Here is a 23,860-nt window from a genome sequence, read left to right as displayed (position 1 = left end):
ATTAGTTTACTAAATCAAGTTCCAGACTTCTGGGAGTGTGTACAGATAAAAGTCTTCCAGTTTCCATATACAGGAAATCTTTCAAACTACACCCATCCTCAACCTGTCACACCCTCTTTGTAATAAACATTCTGCATTAATCAAAATGCAAACAACAACTGCAAAATGCCATGTTTTATTAGTGGAGGATAGCATGAACTTAAACTGACAAGAGGAAACCAAAAAGGGAAGCAACTACTTATGAACTTGCTCAGGACCACAGGGCATCAGGATTTCATTCCTGGCTCTGGCTGCAGTGACCCGTTGGTGAAGCCAGCATAGCAGCAGCCCTGTTTGGATGCCTGCAGGAAACAGTAACTAGTGGATGTCAGAACCTGAGCTTCTACTACTTCAGCTAAAATGACCATTTGCATACATTTTTCAGGCAGCAGTAGAGTTACTGTGTGTTTCAGCACCAGGAAGTTTAAAGACTCAGGGTGGTGTAATCCAGACTAGAGAGCACCTGATTTGGACCCTTTGGTTAATGCTCAGAAAGCAGTTGTAGCTTTACTATTTACTGGAAAGCAGCGCGTCAACAACACAAAGAATTCAATTCCTATCTAGCACAAACACTACATGAAGCTTCAAGTCAGTTTTGCCACATACTCATATTCACAAGCACACAAATAGGTGAAACACCCAGAGTTCACAGCAGAGGTTCAAAGTTTCAACATCAGCTGTGAGAGGCATTTGAAGGCCAATGTGCCAGCTTGGAAAGGGAAATCTTCCCAGCATCCTGCTCCAGAGCTGCACGTGCTTCTCTTGGCCATTGAGAACAGGGGGCTTGTCATGATTAAATTAGATTACCTAGATTTGAAAAAAGAATCACTAGTAAAGCAACTGCTTGTCAACGCATATCAACTCTTTCATGATCTAGAAGGAATGTATGTTTTTAATAAGTTTGCTCTCTACACTTTTATGTCTACCCCTTACAGCACAGAGCAAGTTCAGTAATTCTTAGATTGCTCACCCAAGTAAACCAAGACTGGTATTTGTTTCCAGTTTTATCAATGCAAGAATGTCAAATGATTACAAAAAGAGAACAGATGAAGTGATCACAGGACAGAAATTTAACAAGACAAAGTCATTACCAGGGTGCTCTTTCCTCCAGGGTACCGTTATCAAGGCAATACTATTTACACTAGAGGATAACTGTCACAGGTTAAAGCTGCAAGACTTGTTTCATACTACTTGTTGTTCATAAACTGATCACAGACACTGTGTTCCTCCTCACTTCCATCATTTTCTCAAAGCAATGGAGAAGGAGCCATTCTTTGATAACAACTGCCTCCCTCCTCAGTCCAAGTCTTCATCTGACTATACTGTTAGATCCTGTCGAAACAAGCCAAAAGGCACAAGGTTCCTGTTCCAAAGAGAATGAATGCTTTCCAATGCTCCAAACTAAAGATGTGTTGAATTTCCTAACAGTAATCATGTATCAAAACAAAATGTGATACTTAAGCAGTAACTTTAAAATGGCATTTTGTCCTCTTGTAATAATATCTAATGAAAGAAATTTTAAATTAGGGAAGCTCCCAGCATCACATTGCATTAGGAAGCAAACCGGGTTCATTAAAAACAGAACACCTCATGACAGACCAGATGTCCTGTTTGATTATTTGTTTAAAGAAGCCAAATATATATTATGTACTTAAAGAAATATCAATACTGAAACAAGCCTGGAACGAGAAGTTCCAAGTGAGGTAATTCAAACCCAAGAAGGTCTCATCTTTAAAAAAAAATACATCAGCTGAAGAAAAAAAAGCTATTTTAAATATTCCATCTTTTTTGTTTGTTATTTAACTTTAGGCAATAGTCAACAGAATATAAAGACGATTTCACGTTAATTCCTACCACAGTATGAATGACTTTCCATTCATTTTACTTCCAGCCCATCTGATACATAACATCCAACATGACTCACAAATCAATTCAAATATTTACATTCCACCATTACAGCTTGGAGAGATAATAAACTCTGTGCTCATATTTAAACAAAAGCAGGCTCTGATTTCTACAAGTTGTTATACATGAACACCACCTTGGGATTTGCCTGGGTTTCTGGGAATGTCAAGGGACCTCCTTTCCTGCAGGGCTCCGCATGTGCCTGCATTTGCCAGTTTTAACGACCATGGCTTGCAAAACCTTGTGTGCCAAATACATATATACAACTGTCGGATGCGTGATGCACCTTTATAGAGGTGCTGAATGGAAAACTGGGAAGGAGAAGCAACGGCACCATCTGTATCTTACAGTCATCTGTTCCTGCCCCCACCATTCGATTGCATGTTTCAATATTCTTCCTTGCTCTAAGTCAATGAAACACGGAGAACTTGGCAATAATGAGTTTCATGCAAAACCTAATAAACCCACATTAAGAGTGTGAAAAGCTTATGGAAAATGCATCTGAAGAAGAAATATTTCCAATAAGTATTCAGATAAAGTGACATTAAAAACTCCAAGACAAAAACCTGCAGAGCCAAAACGTGTTAAAGTGCTTTTACCGCAAACAGCATCTTTGGCGAGCAGCGCACGCTTCCCAGGTGTATTGGATCTCCCAGCTCCAACACTAAGTTCCAGAGTCTATTACCTCATGGAGCCGTATGCCATCATTAAGCTGGGGCATCATTAAACCTGTTCTAACCCATTCGGTAAGGTAAAAAACCCAAAATTGAATGGGTAGAAGGGAAGGACAGCGCCTTGACCTGGTGCGCGGAAGAAACTGTCAGGACTCTTGCTCACAAACCAACAACAGTGAAGCTGCCTCTTGTGCCCATGGAGAAAACAAAAGGAGTTAAAAACTATCACAGTGAGTCTCCAGTACACAGAGTAAGTATAAATTATGTTTACCCTGTTTTCGGAGCAAGTAGGTAGACCCATTAGGAGCAATGGAGCCTACTTGCCTGCAGCAATGCCTGCAGGATCCAGAACCCTGGCACGTTAAGAGAGGCTGACTGAACTCCCCGGCTTTTATCCCGCACTCCTTGCCCCAAGGATAAGAACACATGAATGTTATATAGTCCTGTATACGTTAGCAGACCTTAAAGCATTTTACAGATGAAGCTAGTGATGAATGTCTGTTTTGCAGGTGGTGAAACTATGACAAAGTGACTTGCCCAAACTCATCCCAGCAGGACAGCGCCAGACATGGGAATAAAATCTGGGACTATCAAGGCCCTGGCTCGCGCATAATCCACTGGGCAAAGTATCACAGGGCTTCGTAAATGGAGCTCTGCTGCAAGCTGCTTGTCTGAAGGCTGTTTTCTGCAGTGGTGAGACGTATGTAATGTTGCTACAGATTTCAAATACATACCCTCACCACAAGGTGCAACCGCTAAAGAAATACGGGAAGTTACAGATCTAATCCTTGTGACCTGCAAAGGTTTAGGTCAAAAGTGTGCTCTCACTGGAGCTCCAGAGAGGCACAGGACAGTCTGCCCACAGGCAGGCAGAGATTAAGGTGGAAATGCTACATTTGTTTAGATTAACCAAGCAGAAAGGTAGAAGACACCTCACATTAAGTACTTCCACGTTTTCTCAAGTTGACTAAAACCTTTTGTCAAAAGGCTGGGTCCATCTGCTGACTGTACAGCCCCTGCACGGTCGTTCAAGTCGAGATGCATGTGAAATGCAGCCCAAAGCTTAAGTTACGGCTCTTAAAACCTGCAGTTTTAAGAGCAACAATGCGTGCAGAAAGGCAGCTGCAAAGTTGTATCTGTGGTTTTTAACTCAAAGCACACATTTGAATAAGCTGGTCTCTGGCTTGGTTTTATTCTAGAGGAGTCCAACTACTGACATTTATACCAGGGTATAAAATTTACAGTTCAAATAAAGCTGTACCCATGAATCTGTAGACAAAACTTGCATCAACAAAAGGGAGCTCTTCATCTTAGATTTCTTCGCACTGCTTTGCCAGGAACAGGACAATATTAGACAGGAAATTTGTCATACACAGTGTAAATACGTAACACTGACGCTGTCCTGTACGCACCGCACCAGGAAAGCTCAGAGCTTTCTGTCAACATTAACACTTCTTTCTGAGTGTTTCAGCTCACAAAGCCATTCAGAATCACCAGAGTGGCAGACAGAATACTACACAAGTTCAGGGAGCTGTTTCAAAAGTAGCATCAGCAGAATCTTTTCCTTCCATGGTGAACAACAGCACTGCAGCTTACTGCATGCGGGGACCCAACACTGGACTTGACTCAGTAACGCGGGACCACCATGGCCAGCGCTGCGCATTGGCACGGGACATCCATCCGCCCACCATCCCGCGGGGTACCTCGGTCGCTGCCCGACAGCCTCCTCTCTCTCACAGACTACACTTGATTCAAACCACCCCTCTCTGCTTCCACGAGGATGAAGCTGCCCAACGATGCCGGCAAGTCCCAGCAGCGGGTCGTCAGCGCCCGGAGCTGGCTGCGCCCCGCTCCCCCCAGAGCGGACCGGTCCCCGAGGCCGCCGCCAGCGCCGCTCCAACGGCCGCCGGCGCGGCACCTTCAGCCATCTTCCGGAGGACAGGCTCGGCCGCGCTCCGCATCCTGAGAATCCCACTTCTCTACATCCTGGGTCGGTCTCGCACCTTGCTCGCTGTCCCCGCGCAACCCGGACGCCCGGGGCCGAGGACTTGTTGCTCCCCGCTCCCGCCCGTCCCGCGGCACCTGCCCGCCGCCGCCCCCCGAAGCGGCGGGGCCCCGAGCACGCCGCGGCCGCCCGCAGACTCCGGGGTGGCAGCTCCGACCGGCCCCGCTGCCCCGGCCCGGCCCCGGCCACCCCTCGTCCGCGTTCAAACTCGCCACATGCGTGTTGCCGCGCCCTCCCTCGCCCCCTCCGCCCCGAGTGCCGGCCGAACCCCCCCCCTCCCGCTCGCCGCGGCCCCGCTCCCTCCGCCCGGTGCCCCGCCGCACCTGCCCGCCCGGCCCCGCGGCACCTGCTGCCCGGCGGCGCGCCCGGCCGGCACTCACCATTGTGGTTGACCCAGGTCGGCTTCAGGAGCTTCATTGTTCCCCGCCCGGGGCCCCCGCCGGCCTCCGCCCTCGGGACCCCAGGGCGGCTCCGCCCGGGCTGCCTCCGCGGCCGAGCGAGCGGCGGAGCTCAGCGGCCGCCGGCCACCATGGGCCCCCGCCGCGCGCCGCGCTGCCCGCCCCCCCGGCCGGCCGGAGCCGCCTCAGCGCTGCTCCATGCCCCGGCGCCGCTCGTGCCGCAGCCGCCGCCGCCCGGCCGCATCCCCCGCTCCGCTCCCGGCGGCTCCCGGCAACGCCGGAACTCGGCGCCTGGCAACCGCCAAACCGGCCCGGCGGGAAACAGTCGCCCCCGAGCCCCGGCGTTCCCCCGCCTCGGCCGGCGGGGGGCGAGATCCCGCGAGGCACCGCCGCCCCGCCTCCAGGGCGGGCGGGCACGGCCGGATGGGCGAGCGCCCTCTGCCGGGAGGAGAGCGGCGATGCCGGCGGGGCGGGGCCGGGCGGGGCGGGGCCCGGTCTGCCCCCAAACCCCACCGCTCCGCACCCGGAACGTTTGTGAGCCGGAACCGGGGCCGCGGCGGTCGGAGCGCGGCCGGCGAGGCTGTGCGGGCGCAGCGCGGGCACGGCGCGTTAGCCATGTTGGCGGCGGCGGCCCGCGGGGCCCGGCTCAGGTAGGGCCGGGGCGGGCACACGGCCCCGCGGTGAAGCACCGGTGGAGCGGCCCTTGCTCGGGGCGAGCCCTGGGCCCGGTCGGCCTCGCTCTCCCGGGGCTCCCCGGGCCTGGTTCCGGGCTCAAGCCGGTGCGCGGGCACCTGGGCCGGTTCTCGCTGTGCCGGCATCCGCCGAGGTGTGAGAAACGGCATCAGCCCTCCCGCTCCGAGCGGTGCAGGCTCTGCCTCCAAAACCGGCACCTCGGGCCCTTACCTGAGCTTAAGAACAGAATTGCTCTGATCTACTCACGGACTTAAAGCCCGTATCTGCTTCACCCCTCGGTGCCCTGGGGGTGCACGCCGCCGGGCAGCCCACGCTCTGGGTGTAGTTTACCCCCTGAAGAGTGTGAGGTTGTCATCTCCAGGCAGGCACTGTACACTGGCATGAGCTAAGTAGCCAAGATGATTCAAAACTCAGTGTTGTGGTTTATATATATGTAACTATATATATACACCCGCCTATAACTAATTTTATTATTAACTATATATATTTATTATAATTAATAAATAGCTCTTGTGCAGGATCAATGTCATCACAGTGAGCTTCTCCTCATGCTTTATGTCCCTTTGCCTTCCTCAGTTCTTGGCTGCCCCAGGCAATTCCATCCCGAGGGAGTCACTGGCAGGGTTCGGTGCTGGCGTTCAGAGCGTCTCTCCCCATGAGGTGAGTGCAACTTACACGGAGTTACATAGAAGTGTTTCCATCCAGAGGCAAACACAGATTTCTCACAGTCCAAATTAACTTTTAACTATAGATGTTTGCTTTTAAGTCACTGTATGTCACAGTTGTTGAGCACTGTTGGCCTCTTGAGAGTTTAATGGTAACCTGTGCAACTACCGCTTGATGCATGTATGTAGTTGTATTTGCTTCCTCAGCCACAGAACGTGGTTGGAGATGTTTGGATTTATGCTGTGCTCCAGAATTCCCTTTCAGCACCAATGCAAATGAAAGTCTTGAACTGAAAACACTGTCCTGTGAAGTGGTTACGCTGGACAGCCTGCATTTATGTATATGCTACATTTTGGTATCCATGTTTTATTTTGATGCAACTAGATTTAAAATATCCATGTAGCTGTTTGGTACCATCAGAGAGGCTGTTTCCCACCACAGCAGCTGTTTGTTCAATCTGCAGGTCAGGAATGACAGCCCACCAGAGGCCCACTGGGAGGGTTTAGTTTGTGTTTGGGGAGTGTGCTGTGTTACCTTGGGAATACTGGATCTGCAGGAAGAAGTACAACAGGAGGGTAACTCTGCACCCTGAATGTGGTTCCAAGTGTGGAAATTTTAGAAGCATGTGTGAAACCACTCACTCTCCTTTGTGATGAGGGAGGACAGGAATACTTGCAGATAAACCTGTTACCTGCTCTGCTGCACCTGAACTCGTGCACAACAATTCCAGTTCAGTTTTTGTGGCACTTCCTCAGGTCATTCTGATGCTCAGCACAAAATTGGAGGTTCCTTTTCTCAGGCAGCCACAGTCTTCCCTGCAGAAAATCTCACAAGACCTGCTCCTGTCTCCCGGAAAACTGCATTACTTGAATAAAGCTCATGGCAGGAACCTCTATTAGGGACCAAATTAAGCAATAGGAAGGAACACTCCTTAGAAAAGCAAAGTGGAAGTGAAAGCTGCTGGTGTTCAATTAAACGACAAAGTATCTTCTTTCATTCATACCCTTATTTCCCTTGCAGAGCACAACCAAAGAAGAAGAAGAAAGTGGATGTGAAGAGAGAGCAAGCACAAAAGGATCGTATGAAAAAAAAGATTAAAAAGTTGGAAAAAGCTGCCCCAGAATTGATTCCAATTGAAGATTTTATAACACCAGTGAAGTACTCGGATAGCAACAGGTCAGTCTTACGCTGTGCGCTTGCATTCATGGTAGAAACACGTCTCTCTCTGCAAAACAGCAACATAGTGCCAGCCTTGGGACAGAACCTTGCCTGCTTCTACCAAACATGAAAAATACATTTTATTTGCTCCTGCTAAAAGTAGTGGAACAAAATAGTAACACAAATTTCCTGTTAGAATGAGTGGAAAGCCTCAGAGACAGACACTGTATGAAGGAAAAACTCCCTGGTTTTAGTGAGGGTTTCGTTGGTTCATTGTTTGCTTTAATTTGCTCTTTGGGGTGCAGGCTATTTTTATGACAATGGTATTTTACTTCTTATCAGGGTGCGAAGTCTTCCTGGACTGTCACCTGAGGAGACTGAAAGAAGAGTTTTACTTATGAAAAAGTGGTGTTTGTTTAAGCAGAAACAAGATAATGCAGAAAAGAAAGCAATTCAGACCATGGTAGAAGCTCAGCAAGAGGCACTGAAGGAACTGCGCCTGGAATCAGAGGAGTTGTACCAAGCAGCAATCAGACGAGATGAGGGGCTTTTCCCCTTCGAGAGAGATGGACCCACTTACACCCCACCGCTCCCTGGGTACGATCCTCCCGAAGGAAAATGCGTTGATATCACCAAAGTGTACACACAGTGATGGAGAAGTTTGTAGCTCATCTGGCATGAACTGCTCGACTGACTGAAGGAGGAAAGAATGGAACAGCTCCTTCTGTAGATTACTGTAGGTGTGAGACTGTAAAAAATCTGTATTAATGAAGCATCTGTTTGGTTGGGTTTTTTTGAACGGCAATCTAGGTAGTAAGATGCCCAACAAAGCTACACTGCCTGACACTTGTGCCGTGCTGCAACAAGACAAAGTAGTATTTCAGAGAGTATTTTATCTTTCTGGGCTTCTCTCATCCCTCCATGCAGCATTTTTTTTTGTTTTTCATAAACCATCACTTGGAAGATTCCCATGCTATGAGTAAAGAATGTCGCAGTCATCGTATCAGGGTCTGTACTAGAAGGGAGTTAACAGCTGTTTACTGCCTTTCTTTTCACACTTCAGTGAAATACTTTTGCATCTAAGAGGGAAAACATACGGTGATAAAGTCAAAATTGAGGGATTTTTTTTTGTTTAATATTGGCATATAACTGCTTTAAGTTTCTAAGGGTTTGCCCTGAGCCAAAACAGATGTCTCTCCATTCATTTAAACCTTAGTTTTTGTAGTAAGCTCGAGTACTGCCATCAACACACACCCATTAAAGAGCAATGCCATAAAGGGGCAGGGTTGCAGTTTCATCCCACCAGGTGAGAAGCTCTCAGTCCATAACAGTCACAAATCCAGGACATGCCTTTCACATGCCAGTGGGTGTATTTGTCCTAAACTGGCAGGGAGGAGTCCCTGCTTGTTTTTGTCTGCCCACCTGGCGCGGCTGGGGTGGGTACCTCGTTCCACAAGTGCGTAACACTTGGCTGCTAGGGGAAGAGGTCCTGGCCTAGCAAGAGGAGCTAGATCATGTATGCACTAATGTGGGAGTTGCCTGCCAAGTTGCTCAGATGAAATCCTAAAGCATGACACAGTACTAAGAGACCAGAATCGAATTAAGCACCTCAGTTCTCCCTTTAAATAGTACTGGGCGTTTAAGTGACCTCTCACTTTTTGAATGAGCACTGAAGCATTGCTGGGGCAGAGCTACAGTTACCTAGTTTCAACACGATGTGGAAGAAAACGAAGCAGCCCAGCATAGTTCTGCATTGTGTATTGCATTACTGACCAAACGCAGCAAAGCAGGCTTGCTAATTTGGTTTGTCTTGGTCAAGTGGAAGATACCAGTCAGATGGTGGGCTCTTCCTGAGTGTCCACACTGGAGCATACTTCTGATTTTCCATGACTCGAGCTCTTTCGCTCTTGCACAAAGCTTCCTGAAATACAAGACAAAACCATTACCACCATAGTGGTGGATGTTCCAGTATTACAGAGCTTATTTCTTGCTGTGACTATTTGAGATAAAACAAGGACCTGAAATTTATCATGCTTAAATTGAGTGCCAAATGCTAAGTAAGCCAGGATTCAAGCTTTTAACTACATCACATTTACATTTTGCCTCTGACTCCTCCATTATGAAGAAAACCGCCAGTTATGTGCTACCATCCCTGCCAGAAGTTGTTCGATGTAGCTGAAAGGCTGAATTATGCTGCAGCCTGTGCTGAAGGGCTCTTGGCTCCCACTGTTCATAGGGCTGTAGCCAGGAACATTTCTGGATGTCCCAGGAATACTTTTTGCCCATAACAAGGCAACTTTCGTTATGAGGAAGGGAACGTTGGAGTGACTGAAATCAAGAGCTTTTACAGCAGAACTCTGGCACCGCTCCCGCGGGACGTTAGACCACTTACCCACCCCACCCCAAGCAGACCCCCGCTCTTCCAGCCCCTCCCCGTTCTCTGACCGCCGGCACCCCTCGCCACATGCGGCTGCGGACTTGCTCTCCACCGGCACCTGTCTTGTGAGCCCTGACGCGGTGCCCGCAGGGGCGGGACAGCGACCGCGGCTACCGGCTGCCGCTCGCTGCGGAGGCGCGGGCCGTACCTGCGCGGCGGCGGTGCGGCCCTTCTCCCAGGCGCGGCAGGCCTCGTAGTCCTCCCGCCAGCGGTCGCAGGTCGGCAGCTCCCCGTGCGCGTAGTAGTGGTGGAAGGCGTGCCGCAGCCCGCGGCAGTGCTTCCACTCCCACCAATAGTCCTCGCACGACCGCGGCGGCTGCGGGCGGACAAGAGGCCGGGATAAGCCGCGCTCCCGGCCCGGCCCTGCCCGGCGCCCTCCGCCCCCGCCGCCCCACTCACCCTCCACGTCTCGCCAGCCGCCATACTGCCCCCGCTGAGGGCCGCCGCCCCGCCGCCAATCCCCACCGCGCTTGGCGGGGAGACCCGCGGGTCCGGCCAATGGCGACGGGCGACACAATCCGGCTACCCCCTTCGCCCCGCCCCAAGGGCCTGCGAGCCAATGGCTGCCCGCGGAACGGGGCTCAAGGCACGTCACGTGACCCTCACCCCGCCCCTCCGCGCAGCCCGGCCGCTGTCCCGGGAATCAGCACCCGGGACGCGCGGTGGTCACAGCAGAACCTTTACTGGACCCCGAAAAGCGCACACGGCCTTCACCCGGCGCAGGAGCGACACGCAGGCCTTGAAAGGCTTCCCGGGGCATCCCCGGCATTACCCAGCACCAGGCAGCGAAGCTGGGTCTCGCCCCTCGCTACACGTGCCACGAGATTGCTACAGAACGTTATTTTACCTGAGCTATTAAAAAGGCAGGTTATTAATTATACATATAAAAAGCAGTTACAGGGAGATTGCTTAGAATGATTTATAACCCAACACCTGAAGCTAAGATCAAAGATTCCCTGCACGAAAGTCCTAAACACCAAAGTGTCAGCTTTGGTTTACACCAACACCAAAAAGCTTACCCGAAATTGTGGCAAAATACAGAGGGAGGAAAATACCAAGCAGAGAATGACTTGAGACCATCACTGCTCGGGATGTAAGAGGGGAGAATGCAGTCTAAGAACAGGCCTTCTAGTAAGGTAGAACGTGCGTTTCTCTCTCAGGTTTATCCGAGGTCAACTTCCTCCTCTTTACAACACATACAAAACATTCCTTCAGAATTCCTAGAACTTACTTTCAGCTTAATTTCCAACTGAAAATTGAGACAGTCCAACAACTCCAGTTTTAAACATGAAACCAAAACCAGTAAGTCTTCCTGTGTCAAAATGACCTCACCTCTCAACTGCAGTAACTAAGATCCAATATGCTGCACGCGTTGTTCTATTTTCCTCCTAACTGACTAAAGCTACCACAACTTAGGGTTTCCTTCCCTTTTTGCGCAGGGACTGGCCTTCTCCCGAAAAGGCGATAAACCGGCTTCCAGATTCATCCTGGGAAAAGGAAAGAGGGAAAAAGGTTGTTACCTCTTTGCTCACTGCTTGTGCATGATATAAGCTGAACGATTGTTACAAAGAACATTCCCTTAGAGCAGCAACTGGCTGTGGACATTTCACATCCTTAATCTACCTAATAACCACTTTCTTCCTGAAAATACAAGCATTCCAGGGACCTTTCAACCATCTGAAACAAGCACGGCCTGGCTTATTAAATTTATATCAGGCTAATCTTTTTACATCAGTAAGCAAGGATACGGGAGGTTGCTTTCACCTAACTCAAACCACCTTTTAACAGGAATGTGCTGTGAAAATTCAGGTATGGAGAGAGGAACCACAAACTTGGACAGCAGTTCTGGTGTTCTAGTTCTGCGCAAATTGGGAAAGGTACAACTTTATTTACCTCTTCGACTTTCTTAACTAGCGGACGTGAGTTTCTAATGAATGTGATCCTACCAATCTTGAAGTCATAGTTGGGAATTCCTCTGGAAAAGAAGGATAAAAATGTTATGGAAGAAGTTTTGTACCTCCCATCCAATTGAACACAGTGAGTCCTATTCTGTCAGTATTGTACCAACGCTGCTGCAAATTTGCATTACCAAATAATTCTAGAGTTAAACCACTGAATTATTTTCTGAAGGTAGGCACACGTTGCATGAAGTGAATGATCAGACACAAGCTGCTGTAGCAGCTTGGCTGTGGGCACGTTTCCATGCGGCCTGTGGTTTCCACAGGGCCATGGACATATTTTCCACAAGGGTTCAAGTTTCATTGTGACAAGCATAAGTGACAGAACAGCACAGAAACCACATACCTGCACACTTCCACCAATTCTGAACTCCTAAATTTCCTTGTAGGAAATACAGACACACACAAACAAAACCTCACCCAACTCAAAGAAGATTCCACTCTGTGCCACATTTCACTTGAGCACATCAGCAGGGTTCTGTGCATCACTCATTCCAGCCCAGTCCAGACCCGCTGCCTCTCCCTATCTGTCTTCTATATAACCTGAGTTTTAGCAACATTAATTTAGGATCTGCATCTTAAGTAGTCAGGGACCTTACAGTCAGTTTAAAAGATTAGAGTCATTTTCTAAATGCAAACTTAGGATGAAAGTAGCTTGTTTGTTTTGCAGGAGCAGGAAAAACAATAAAATAAACTCAAAGGATCACTCAAATCCTTCACTTGCTGACACCTGAACACAACAGACATACCTTCGAATGTCTCCTGGTTTAATGGGTGATGGACTGGGCTCAACCCCTTTCTTCTTGCCATCCAGTCTGTTCCCAGAACCAGAGAATGCCTGTGTATACAGAACGAGTTTTAATTTAACTGTATCTTGTATATGAACATTGCACAGGGATAGTGTATTCTGCAAAAGTCTTACTATAACTTTATTGAATTACTTGATTCAGCATGTTTCTTCTTGGTACATATAAGCTGATGGACTGTGAGTGGAGGAGTGTGTTTCAGCCTCCCATTCAAAACTGCCCGTTTAAGGACAGGAAGTCACACTGTTACTGGCTGGAACACCCGCAGATAGTTACCAATTAAATGATGAGCACCTCTAAGAACACATACTAGTGTTTCGCAGTTGATTGCAACGACTTTCACCAATCTACAACATTCAGAAACCAGCAGAAATAGGGGACTTACACGAAATCCTATATCACTCACGTATCCACTGTGGTCTGCTTCAACATCCTGTGAGGGAAAAGCAAGTTAGTTCATTGTGTTCATGTTATGACATGCAGAACACACAAAAACAGTTCCACATATTTCTGACCAAAACTTCAGAACAATCCCCTTCCAAAACAACACTTAGCAGACAACCATCTCCTAAGTAACACAAGCAAAAACATCTGATAAGTAGTCTTAATCTTTTCAGGAAAAAAAATATGTTGTTGCTCACTGCCCCATCACAAGCAGGGCTGACTTCTAGGGAATACATTTTTGAAGAACAGAAGCTTAACCTACTGTGGTCTCTTCATGCTGTGCAGTTCTTTCTGGTTCTTTGTACCCCAAAGGAGCATCAAAATCCACCTATTTACACAAGAAGCATGAAAATAAGCACGATTGGTATTTTTCTTTTAATCATATGCTTTACACTACTATTCTTCAAAACTCCACAAACTATCACTCCATTTGATCTAGAAAGAACTGAGGTTTGTTTGCCAAACATTCTAACTCAGAACTAAAAAGACTAAGCCTCTTAGGAATGGGTCTTAGCATGTAATTGAAATAGTGCAGTAACACGGCACCACACAACATCACTGCAGTTTGAATCAAGACAAGGCTATTAAATAAAACTCAGATTATAAAACACGTTGAAGCGAAACACTAAATTCTAGGCAGTACAGTCACCTGATGGTACACAAAGTGCAGCTCCAGACCACAGCTGTGGTTACAAAGGCATATGGGGTACTATTGAATGAGTCATCTTCCCTGTTCCATCTGATTTTACCTTTCCTGCAGCATCAGAGGTGCTCAGTGTACAGCGCTGTCACTTAACAAGATGCCCTCTCCTTTTTGGAGGACACAGTAAAGCAGACTTTCCACATCAGCCTTAACTTACATTCATATCACATTCTATGATGGACACAGCTTTATCCGGTTTGGTCTCCATTACCCGAAGCTCATAGATCTGAAACGGTAATAAGCATTTTAAGATTGCACATGAAACAGCTCAACTTATACACAAGAAAACCCTAACTAAACCCTTCCCTTCAGATAGCTTCCACAAAATGGAAGTAAGTGCTCTTTAGGTTGAAGACTGAATAATGCAGGGTCTCTACAGAATTTGAGAGCAAGGATTTTTAGCTTAGAAGACTGCTATATGCTGCAGCTAAAGAAACTACGTTTCTTTAGCTATACCCTTGCTACACTTCCTTGCTATACTCTTACTGTACCTTAATCTGTATTCTTAGAAGCAAATTATGAATTTACAATACAAGTAAGGGACAAACTTTAAAATTGCCAACAGCACAAAAATTTATTTTCTTATGAATCAAAAACCAGCCTAAAGAGCAACTCAGGAGAAGACTTAACTGGCCCCTTTTCTCCTCCAACAGAAAACCGATTGCAAAATCTGCCATCTGGGATTGCTTGTCAACAACACTGCACAGCTTTGTGTTGATTGTTTTAGCACCAACATCCAACAACAGAGCTTAGACTACAATCCCAAGTGATCACATGTGCTGCCAAAAATACTCATCTATAAAATCTATTCACAAGATGTACTCATGTGGTCACAGCCTACTGAAACAGTGCCTTTTTACATGGAGCAGAACTTATTTCCTCAAATTGATGCATCCAAACCAAACCTGCATGCACTGGTGTTGTATACTGCACCTTTTCATTGTAGTTGATGGCAATAACATCTCCAGTAGTTAGACAAGCGAAGTTCCTCAATGCATTTTCTAATCTTTGAAGTACGTTAAGATGAAACATCTGTTTTCAATGCAACATCAAAGCCTCAAAGTTACTATAAAACTCTGACCCTTGGTCTCTCAAATGTCGCTTAAAAGTCATCAGTACTGTACATAGCCTTTTAGTAAACATTAGGGTGTATGAGTTCTAAAGGGACTCTCAAACTCATTGGCCTTCAAGCCAAGATTCATGCTTCTTCATTCCAGGGTACACTTTGTGCCAGCAGTTGGCAACATCTCTGTGCATAAGCTTTCCATTCTTTTTTGTTTTCAGAAGGAGCTGTAGTAGTTACCTACTACTAGAAGAGTATGAGCAACACCTGAAAAGCTAGCCCTGATTCACCGTTCCAATTCAGGAAAAAACTTTTGTCCCTTGCTCCATAACTGCCTAGGAAGGATACACAGCTTTGGGATTGGTGATGTCAAGAAAATCTGGACTCTGTGGCTGAAATTTTGAGTAAGTAGCAACTTGAAGATTAACACTCTCCACTTGCACCAGGCCTCCCTCCTCCAGAAGCAAGTTCTGCATCATCTGCAAGAATGAAAACAAAGACACAAACCACTATTAACATGACTGATCTTTTTAATTCTCTTTCCTTGCATATACCAATTTTTGCTGGGGCTACCATCTTCCTGGAAATGCACTAATTTACCACAGTTTAATTTCAGGAAGAACAATCAGATGCATCTTAAAAAGCAGCCTGCATTGCTTGCTTATTTAAACTCTTATGGAGGGAAACCTGAGCTGTGACTGAAAGCTGTTGTAGGAACATGACTGGCAAAGACACCTTCAGGAAACATTCTGCCTCTTTAATATTAAACTGGCAACTCACTAATCCTACTGTTCAAGTTTTGACAGTTCAGCCTGAGACAACTCACCCAGTGTGGAAGGTAACATATGCCCTCATCAGCCACAAATTCAAGCACTCCACAGTGCGTCATTCGGTCTGAGTTTTTATTGGTCAGCTTAAACAGCATTGGGTAAGTGATATTAAGTCGGCCTGGTGAGAAAGGACAAAGAAATTTTGCTAAGAGCCACTGACACATTTCTGAAGCTTTCAGAGATTGAACATTAGCAAGAGATGGGCCAGACTACAGGAGAGGATTCCCCTCATGCCATTATTCCAGTTGCTCACTACAAATCCAGGAGAGCATGCAAATACACGAATACTCTACTGCCATCACACTCAGAGCTTTAAATGCCTCTCCACATCTCCCCAAGCTCAGAGATGAGCAGGCAGCAGGTAGTAGCAGAGGAATCTATTACTATTATGTCTTTGTGCTATTATCAGTTAGCTCCCACCTAATGAATTTTCAGAGGCCCTGCCTATTTTAAAATTAAAACCTCGGTAAACTAATTTCTCAAAGAACCTTAGTTAAAAGGGCAAATAAAGACCATTTATACTATTGATTCAGTTATCTTTTTTTCTCCATTTCAAAGTTAATTATAAATGATTTTGTCTTTAATTCTGTTTGCTCAAGACAAGAGCATCCAGAACAAGCAGGTTGAGATTAAGAATTTACTGGATTAACTGTAACTATTATACTGAGTATGCTATTATTAAATATTGATTCATGTCTCAGGTAGTCCAACACTTGTGATGTCTATACTTGAAGACAGACAAGCCCCATTAATTCTGACACACAAAATACATCCAAAATACCTATTGTGAACTAATTACTCCCATATTCTCTACCTAAGTCAGACTTAATTAAAATACTGGTATCTTCTTGCTCATTTGGTCATGTTTCTAATGTTATTATTCCAGAATAAAATATTCACTTACTGAGTTGATCCAAAGCCGATGGCGGCATAATTACTGCAAAAATGAATAAGAATGTAAGATTAGGAAAGGTATGTCTGTACAAAGAGTATATAATACACAATTTTATCATTCCTTTCTCTAAAATATCCTCTAAAAAAAGGAGATTCTAAAATTTCCTGCAAATTAATTTTTGAGCCAGAGATTTCAGTAGAATCAGTCACGACAAATCCATCTGCTAGCATGGAGAGTTCAGAATTTAATAAAATTAAAAAAAAAGAGAAGACAAGTTTTTCCAATACCCACTACAAAAGAAAATGTTTCCTAAATGTAATGTTATTTACTTGGACTTACAGGTTCTCTTAAATTGATGCCAAGTCAAAAACAACACAGGTTTAGTCTGACAGCTTGAAAATCAAGTTGGCCAATCTATTATTTTTGTTCAAGCTAAGTACAAGGAGGGGGGTGAGAAGTCTTTGATGAGAAATTTCCATGGCTTATAATGAATCTAAGATTTTAACAAGAGGTTTTAAAATAGAAGAATGTCTTTTTCTAATACTCACAAACCCATACTTCCTTGGTAAGTTTTGTTAATTACAGAGTAATGTGATAAAAGATGGACCCTCCTCCTTAAAGCCCCACCCAGGGCGCTCTCCTAGCTCCAGCCACAATGCCAACAGCACGTCTCCATGCCGTTCCATAACGTTTCTGGAGCTTTGGCCAAAAGCTGTATTGACATTATTCACAAACACTCTTCGAACAGGTTATTAGTCAAAATAAAACATGCACATACTCTTCCCGCCTTTCTCCACATCTGACCTGTCATTAGGTCCAGCAAGCATGGATACTGAGAAGCAGCGGTATTGGGTTGAGAAGCGGTTCTGGAAAACCCGAGGGATGGGGTGATCAAACATATTAAAGGAGAACTGAAGGAAAAAGCACACAAAGAGAAGGCGGCGTTAAAAGGTATCAACAGCGTCCTGAAGTGCTCCAGCGCTCACTGACGCGTCCTGAAGTTTAGCTACAACTACGTTGAGGAGCCGTGCGGTGACTCTCCCGTCACGGCGGAGGCTCTCCCCTCACAGGGCTTGGGGAAGGGACGTGCGCCCGGCGCTGCGCGGGAACACAAAATGGACGCAGCGCACTCGGCCGGGCCGGGCTGCCCAACACACCCCGCACGGGCTGCGATTGGCGGCACAGACACCGACACCCGCCCGCCCGCCCGCAGCCTGGCGCTCGCTGCCTTCGAAAACAGGCTCCGCGAGCGGGCAGCCAGCGAAGGAACGCGGGCCCCGGCCGCCCGCCCGCCGTGACTCGGCACTTTCCCCGGCCGCTCCCTGGGCCTCACCATGGTGGCGGCGCTGAGGCGCGGAGCGGCAGCCCTCGAGCTCCCCGCAGGAACCGGCGGACGCGGCGCAGCCCAGGCGGTCCCTCAACCCTCTCCTGACGGGGCTCCGGCCGCCGCCGCGGGCCCCACCCCACGGCCCTGCCCCGCCGCGCTGCCCCTCCCAGCGTGCCGCGCGGTGCCCGCCCCCCGGGCGGCCATCCCGTGTGAGGGCGGAAGAAGGGGTCGCGCTCCCGCCGATGGAGCCATTGTGGGAGGCTTCCGAGGCCGCGTGGCCCTTCTTCAGTCAGCGGGTGCTGGCGAGACGTCGCCCGCCTCTTCGCCCGGCCCCGTTAAACGGCAGAGCAAAGGGCTCGCCCTCAGCAAACATGGCAGCCACGGCAACGAGAGCCAGCACGGTGCTTCCGGCTCAGGTACTCCTGGGATTGGCCAGCAGCACACGTCGCGACTCCTTTTTCCCAATCCCATTGGCGAAGACCCGGAATGGGTTGGGTAGTTCACCCAATGCGCTCCGCGAAGGAGGGACCGGCGCTTTTCCATTGGCCAGCGCTCCATGAGGAGAAGACCAATAAGAAGCGGCGCTGTTTTGGCGCCCAGTTTGAGTGTGGGCGGCCCGCGGCTGCCGCTGTTTCCCCGCCGCCTCCCCGCCGCTCTCGCGCTGCCGCCATGTTCGTCTCCGACTGCCGCCGGGACTTCTACGACGTGATCGTCAACCAGGTGTGGGCCGGGACCGGGAGGTGTCACCCTGCGCGTCCCGTCCGCGGGTGGGGCTGCTTCCCCTCAGGCTGCTCCCTGCGGGGCTGCGGCGTTTCCCGCCGCCTCACGGAGCAGCGACGGTGCTGGGGCGTCCCCGGCTCTGGCGGCGGCGGCTGAGGCGCTCCCGCGCTCGCGGAGCTTGTGGCGGGCAGTGGTTCCCGCTTTGTCAGGGTGGCGGGAGCGCCGCTGTCAGGCGAACGGGAGGCCGCAGGCAGCTCTGAGGGCGGCGGGCCCGCCAGCCAGCCCGGGCTGTAAAAATAGCCTCCCCGAACGCGTCCGCGGGGAAACCCGAGCCGGAGCCGCCGCGGTGCGCCGGGGCCTCGCCAGGCGTTTTTTTCACAGGTCACCTCTTTTCCCGCAAGTGCTTTGGGCAGTGTTGTGGATCTGTTGTTTAACCAAGACGTCTCTAGATCTGCTTTCTGTTTGGTTTGGGGTTTTTTCTTTATATATTTTTTTAATTATTATTTTGCCTTTTTGCTGTTTTTTTTTTTTCCTCAGAGACTAGGTATGGTGTTCTGTCTTCTTTGTGGTTTCTCTTGTTTTTCTCATAACGGGTCAGGTTGGCCACTTTCATTTTTACCTCACAGTTTGCTTAACTTTGTTCAGAGTGGATACGTACACTGGAATGGTAAAGCTTTTGTTGGACAATCTTCTAGTATTTTTACCTATAAAACTGTGTTTGTAAAAATGAAAATATTTCCCTCGACTTGTCCACCTATGAACAAAATCTCTACCCAAACCCCCAGAAAATACCACCAGAGAAACTGTTTTGCCTAAATCAAGGTTATTTCAAGAGTTGACTTGCTCCTATTTTTGGTTCCGATTTTCTTTAGTCAAAACTGTTCCAGATCTCATGCTGGAAGGCTCTTAGGCCTTTCTAGACATGATGAAAACAGTTGTAGGGCTGACTAATTTTGAGCCTTCAAAACAGTGTGCGGTTCATAGGAGTCTGAATAACCACGATTCCTCAAAGCAGCTGCCATATTTTGGGTGTGCAGTGTTGTTTCTTGCTCATATTTACAGGGATCCAAATTGGTCAATTTTGGTTGCAATGTCCATTCAGAAGCAATCCTGTCTTATGCCTATGGTGATAGCTGCCTAAATTTACCTTCTGGTCTCACTGTGATCTATGTATTTCATGCACCAGAGCATTAGATTTGATGCCTATATTAATACTGTTATTCTGTTGTTTTTGCAGCGTGTCCTCCTTCTTGTTGCTTCAGATGTTGATGCATTATGTGCTTGCAAAATACTCCAAGTAAGTCTTTGTTCATTGTCACTGTAGGCTGGCAGTTAAAGAAAAAACACTGAGATCCTTTTAATAGGTTTGAACTGGGGAAAGGATGAAGGTTTAAACTGCTTTTGTAACTTACTTTTTCCATGAGTTATGACACTTAAACCAGTGAGTCATACTCCCAAATTACAAATCTACATGAACTTTGGGATGTCTTTAAGAAAAAGATTTGTATGAAATAGAATTATAGCATGGTATAGCACTGTAGAAGAGGTTGTTTCCCCTCAGCTTTGCTAACAGCTGTTTGCTTCATTTCAGGCTTTGTTTCAGTGTGATCATGTGCAATATACACTCGTCCCAGTATCTGGATGGCAAGAACTTGAAACTGCCTTTCTTGAGCATAAAGATCAGGTGAAAAAATACTGGAAACTTTTTAAGTTGCAGCTTATCTTAGAGAGACATGCATTTCTTTCCTTTCCCCAACTTAAAATGTCAGTTCTTAAACTAATTATTATTATTGGTTACAAAAAATAGCGGTTAAATTTCAACATACCAGTAACAAACTTGTCAAGTTTTTTACATTAGCTCAAACTAATGTGATAGAATTTCTATAGGGTCAAATTAAGTTTGCATACATTTTGAGATGTAAAATATATTGGATGTCCAACATTTTGAAGTGTGGTGTTTTGCCTTACAGTTTTTTTTTCCTCTTCAGAGACATCAATTATCAAAAAGTAAATACAGGTTTTGGTAATGATGAGTGTCTGGGAGATTTTGTAAAGGTGTTTTTAGTCTTCTGTGTTTTCTGCTAACTTCAGTAAAAAGCTTTTTTCTTTTTTTTCCCTTTTGTTTACAGTTCAAATATTTTGTTCTTATTAATTGTGGTGCCAATGTTGATCTTCTGGAGATCTTGCAGCCTGAAGAAGACACTTTCTTTTTTGTCTGTGACAGCCACAGACCTATCAATGTAGTGAATGTTTACAATGACACACAGGTAACTGCTTTTCTTTCATAATAAAAATCTTCCCCTGGTGTGGTGGGGGGGTGGTGTGGTGCTTTTCTGTGTTTTGCAAAACTGCTGGTGCTAGTTAGTAGGGCAGGAATTAATGGATATTTGCAGTAGTGATGTTCATAATCTGGAAAAACAATCTGGTTTCAGTAGTAAAATATATACCATTAGCAGTGTGATAGTTGTCAGTAGTAAGCACCAGTTAATCCTGTTGCTATTAATCAAACTGCTACAAATCAGAAGATGAACATCCTTCAGAATGTAACATGTATGACCTCTCAGCATTAGCAGCACCTAGAATTTGATTATTAAACACAAATGATTTGACAACATGACTTTAAAAAGCATAAAAAATAATAATTCTTGCACTAACAAAGGGATATATTTTTTACTCCTACTTGTCTAAGTATGGCCTTTGTATTAAAAAAGTAATATTTTTGTTATTCCATGAATCATTCACAGCCAAAATGAATTTTCAATTTCTCTTACTAAGTATCTGAAGTATTCTCATCTGTCATTTGAAATGTGTTTTAATCATTAAATAAGATACTTTGTTTAAAATACTTTTTTCTTGCTAGATTAAGCTGTTAATTAAACAAGATGATGATCTCGACGTTCCTGCTTATGATGACATCTTCAGAGATGAAGAGGATGAAGAAGAGGACTCAGAGAATGAAAGTGACGGGTCAGAACCTTCAGAGAAACGCAGACGTTTTGAAGAGGTGCGTTTCTGCTACATTGTTGTGAAAAGAAGGAAAATAAAATAGTGCTTATGCTTTATATAATTGTAATACTTACATTTGAGTTAAAAAATTATGCTGTTAGATCACAAAGGCAAGTGTAAGATTCAAAAATAATTTACTTCTCCCAGTAGAGTTTCATATACGCAAAAGGCTTGTTTATCTGAACTGCACAGAAATATATTCTCTTAAGAAAAAAAGATGATTTGAACTTGATTATGCATAACACTGTCTTTGTGTAACCAGTGAGCTGAAGAGATCTATCTCTGATGACATGCTCTGGGCTTTTCAGTCTAACAATATAACTTGTTCAGATAGAAACTCTTTTTCTTTTTAGAAATTGTACAAGAAGATAGAAACTCACAAATCATTTAGCAATACATTTTGCCTGTCCTTGTAACAGTAAATTAACAAAAGTATATTAAGGTAGACACAAAAATTTAATTTTGTCATATGTTAATTGTAGCATATTTTCTATTAATACCACAAAAGGAAGCAAAGGCTCAAGGCTACTAATATCAATATAAAGACATTCTCAGATTTAATATATATTTCATTATTTTTCTATTAACATTGTACATTTTTTCCTACTAATCCATAAAGAATTTATCAGCAAAAAAAGATATCAGAAATTCAAGGAAAATCTATAAATAGTACACACAAAAACTTTTCTCAAATCTGTTAAATATTCCACAAAGATCTTACTGATTTTTTTGAGTTTTCAAGCTGTTGATGCTATTTATGGAACTTAAATATACACTGAGTGCTTAATTTCCTGAACTTCATTAATTATCTCTATTTGCCATCAGTCTCATTTTTATGTTACAAAATGGTAGAAGGCAATGTTGCTAGTGTTGAAACCACTCTGTACTGGGCCTCTTATTTGTGAAGGAGAGCTAAATAAATGCTAGCACAGAAAGCTGCTCTGACTTTATACAACTATGTTCCTTGGAAAAATATTTAATAATAATACTTTTGTTATTAGATCAATAGGAATAAGTCTTATTTTTTAATAAAGACTTAGTCAAGTATCTGGACAGGTGCTAATCTACTAGAGTGTTTATTTTCATATTTTTTTTTTTTAGCTTTTTAACATTACATTAATTTGCAGGATGTAATAGAGAGAACAATGAAGAGGCGGCAGAGGCGGGAATGGGAGGCACGCAGGTGTGTTTAACTGGTTTTTATTATGTTGCTTGTATCTCTTTTTCTTTTTCTTTGGTTAAAATCCTGATAAGAATGTAAAAATGTGATACTGTGCTGCTTGATTTGCAAGCTTGAGTTCTAGCTTTATTTGGAAAGTGGAGAGATTTACTATATAAAAATAAAATGTTTAAATGGAGGATAGTTGTAAACAGTATTTCTTAAATTTGAGTAGCAATAGGTGCATTGTTCCACTTCTAACTAGGTGTAGTACTCTTGTTTTGTGTATCTTCGGGTGAAATTTGTGCTTCTGTTTTCTTCCTTTACAATCCCACTATTGTCAATATGAATAAACAGGAACAAATCAGATAAGAAAATGGGATTTGAGGAATAATGATTTAATAAATTTGTTCTTTTGACTTTGAGTACATCTCGGTGTGATATCCATGTTACTACTAAAATCTAGCTGGCTTGCAGGAAAACAATTTCTAGCCCAAAGGTTGTTTTGGTGGGTATGTTTGTTTGTTTGGGTTTGGTTTTTTGGTGGTTTTTGTGTGTGTGTGTGGAGTGGTGTTTGTGGTGGTGTTTTTGTTTGGTTTTAATTGCTAAAATTAAGTATTTCATAAATCCTGGTTTAGATTTTTAATTGGATGCAATGACTAGTTCACCAGTTTGTCAAATGTGGGGTTTTTTTTCCTTTTTAGGCGAGAAATTCTTTTTGACTATGAGCAATATGAATACCATGGGACCTCAGTAAGTACAAACTCTTGCTTGTCATAAAACCACAAGGTGCTAATGTAAAGGTAATTGGACAATATCCAATGTTATAATTACCTACTACAATGTTATAATGATTTAATAATACAATACATTATCTTATTGTTATCATGCTATTTTTTATCTTACTGTTATACAGAAGATATCGTCTGTATAACAGTAAATATACAGTATATACACATTTTTATATATATATA

General features: G+C 45.3%; 5 protein-coding genes across 8 annotated transcripts in view; 2 read left to right on the top strand and 3 right to left on the bottom strand.

The window, feature by feature from the left end:
- Positions 1–5,366, bottom strand: part of LOC115614278 (protein HIRA) — a 38,000-nt gene extending 32,634 nt beyond the window's left edge. For 2 of the 3 annotated variants that reach the window (XM_030500903.1, XM_030500905.1), the window contains exon 1: positions 5,004–5,366. In XM_030500903.1, the coding sequence (XP_030356763.1) occupies positions 5,004–5,040 (37 nt within the window). In that variant the 5' untranslated portion in view covers positions 5,041–5,366. Of the gene's footprint in view, positions 1–4,030; positions 4,092–5,003 lie in introns of those variants that run through there. The other variant, XM_030500904.1, reaches the window with a different exon arrangement.
- Positions 5,367–5,467: 101 nt separating this feature from the next.
- Positions 5,468–8,651, top strand: MRPL40 (mitochondrial ribosomal protein L40). The gene is made up of 4 exons (XM_030501752.1): positions 5,468–5,671; positions 6,291–6,374; positions 7,401–7,556; positions 7,881–8,651. Exons 1-4 carry the CDS (start codon positions 5,637–5,639, stop codon positions 8,188–8,190), a joined length of 585 nt encoding a protein of 194 aa, XP_030357612.1. The 5' UTR covers positions 5,468–5,636; the 3' UTR covers positions 8,191–8,651.
- Positions 8,652–8,669: 18 nt separating this feature from the next.
- C11H22orf39 (chromosome 11 C22orf39 homolog) lies at positions 8,670–10,528 on the bottom strand. The gene is made up of 3 exons (XM_030501753.1): positions 10,375–10,528; positions 10,124–10,291; positions 8,670–9,459 (listed from the first exon to the last, which is right to left on the bottom strand). Exons 1-3 carry the CDS (start codon positions 10,396–10,398, stop codon positions 9,334–9,336), a joined length of 318 nt encoding a protein of 105 aa, XP_030357613.1. The 5' UTR covers positions 10,399–10,528; the 3' UTR covers positions 8,670–9,333.
- UFD1 (ubiquitin recognition factor in ER associated degradation 1) lies at positions 8,670–18,194 on the bottom strand. Its single transcript, XM_030501751.2, has 13 exons — positions 18,008–18,194; positions 17,453–17,585; positions 16,684–16,716; positions 15,776–15,897; positions 15,298–15,428; positions 14,820–14,892; positions 14,044–14,112; positions 13,446–13,511; positions 13,125–13,172; positions 12,683–12,771; positions 11,869–11,950; positions 10,124–11,462; positions 8,670–9,459 (listed from the first exon to the last, which is right to left on the bottom strand). Exons 1-12 carry the CDS (start codon positions 18,008–18,010, stop codon positions 11,388–11,390), a joined length of 924 nt encoding a protein of 307 aa, XP_030357611.1. The 5' UTR covers positions 18,011–18,194; the 3' UTR covers positions 8,670–9,459; positions 10,124–11,387.
- A 215-nt stretch (positions 18,195–18,409) lies between these two features.
- The window catches only part of CDC45 (cell division cycle 45), a 40,134-nt gene continuing 34,683 nt past the window's right edge, over positions 18,410–23,860 (top strand). For both annotated transcript variants that reach the window (XM_030501738.1, XM_030501737.1), the window contains exons 1-7: positions 18,410–18,721; positions 19,959–20,018; positions 20,313–20,405; positions 20,851–20,988; positions 21,582–21,725; positions 22,855–22,910; positions 23,591–23,639. In XM_030501738.1, the coding sequence (XP_030357598.1) occupies positions 18,488–18,721; positions 19,959–20,018; positions 20,313–20,405; positions 20,851–20,988; positions 21,582–21,725; positions 22,855–22,910; positions 23,591–23,639 (774 nt within the window). In that variant the 5' untranslated portion in view covers positions 18,410–18,487. The remainder of the gene's footprint in view (positions 18,722–19,958; positions 20,019–20,312; positions 20,406–20,850; positions 20,989–21,581; positions 21,726–22,854; positions 22,911–23,590; positions 23,640–23,860) is intronic.

This window comes from Strigops habroptila, chromosome 11, assembly GCF_004027225.2.
Source record: "Strigops habroptila isolate Jane chromosome 11, bStrHab1.2.pri, whole genome shotgun sequence".
In the NCBI taxonomy this organism is placed as follows: Eukaryota; Metazoa; Chordata; class Aves; order Psittaciformes; family Psittacidae; genus Strigops; species Strigops habroptila.
Note: the sequence above shows the minus strand (reverse complement) of the source record. Positions and strands in the feature narration are given on the sequence as shown.

Excerpts from the sequence above, each read along its gene's own strand:
- C11H22orf39 (XM_030501753.1), bottom strand. The coding sequence starts at position 10,398 with ATGGCGGCTGGCGAGACGTGGAGG. Across the intron at positions 10,292-10,374 it reads CGGCTGGCGAGACGTGGAGG|CCGCCGCGGTCGTGCGAGGA; the intron begins GTGAGTGGGGCG and ends GTCCGCCCGCAG. Across the intron at positions 9,460-10,123 it reads GCCGCACCGCCGCCGCGCAG|GAAGCTTTGTGCAAGAGCGA; the intron begins GTACGGCCCGCG and ends CTTGTATTTCAG.
- UFD1 (XM_030501751.2), bottom strand. Across the intron at positions 15,898-16,683 it reads ATCGGCTTTGGATCAACTCA|GCCGACTTAATATCACTTAC; the intron begins GTAAGTGAATAT and ends CTTTCTCACCAG. Across the intron at positions 13,173-13,445 it reads CACAGCATGAAGAGACCACA|GATGTTGAAGCAGACCACAG; the intron begins GTAGGTTAAGCT and ends TTTCCCTCACAG.
- MRPL40 (XM_030501752.1), top strand. The coding sequence starts at position 5,637 with ATGTTGGCGGCGGCGGCCCGCGGGGCCCGGCTCAG. Across the intron at positions 5,672-6,290 it reads GCCCGCGGGGCCCGGCTCAG|TTCTTGGCTGCCCCAGGCAA; the intron begins GTAGGGCCGGGG and ends TGCCTTCCTCAG. Across the intron at positions 6,375-7,400 it reads AGAGCGTCTCTCCCCATGAG|AGCACAACCAAAGAAGAAGA; the intron begins GTGAGTGCAACT and ends TTTCCCTTGCAG.